Raw genomic sequence first — 401 nt, 5'->3', positions numbered from 1 at the left:
GACCGCCCGCACACAGCGCGCCTGCGCAACAACGCCGCTGCCCTACAGCGCCTGCGCCGGAGGAGCTATCGCGGAAGTGAGTGGGGGGCGAGACCAAGCGGGAAGTAGGCAGTGCGCTTGCGCCCAGCGTGACGTTCTGTTTGACGTTGTAGTTGTATCGTGACGGCGGTAGCAGTTTCCTGAAACTCCTGGGCCCCGAATTCTGGGGACCCGTTTTGAGCCCCCTCGGAGGTGTCATGCCGAGTTCTTTTTCTTAAGCCCCAGAACTTGGCTTCGGCCTTTGAGGGGGGCAAACTCAAGTTCTCCTCGTCCTCGAGCCGGCTTGCCCCGAGTTCTCGCGAGACCTGCGGGCGGAGCCGAGAGCAGCCCAACAGCCGGTTGCTCTGAGGAGCTCGCTCACC

The 401-nt window shown here is 63.3% G+C and overlaps 1 protein-coding gene across 1 annotated transcript in view; it reads right to left on the bottom strand.

The window, feature by feature from the left end:
• Window positions 1–238, bottom strand: part of EXOC8 (exocyst complex component 8) — a 3,542-nt gene extending 3,304 nt beyond the window's left edge. Inside the window, exon 1 of the mRNA XM_005856382.2 lies at window positions 47–238. Within this exon, the coding sequence (XP_005856444.1) occupies window positions 47–238 (192 nt within the window). The remainder of the gene's footprint in view (window positions 1–46) is intronic.
• Between the last annotated feature and the right edge of the window lie 163 nt (window positions 239–401).

The sequence above is a fragment of the Myotis brandtii genome, unplaced genomic scaffold, assembly GCF_000412655.1.
Source record: "Myotis brandtii unplaced genomic scaffold, ASM41265v1 scaffold1026, whole genome shotgun sequence".
In the NCBI taxonomy this organism is placed as follows: domain Eukaryota; kingdom Metazoa; phylum Chordata; class Mammalia; order Chiroptera; family Vespertilionidae; genus Myotis; species Myotis brandtii.
Note: the sequence above shows the minus strand (reverse complement) of the source record. Positions and strands in the feature narration are given on the sequence as shown.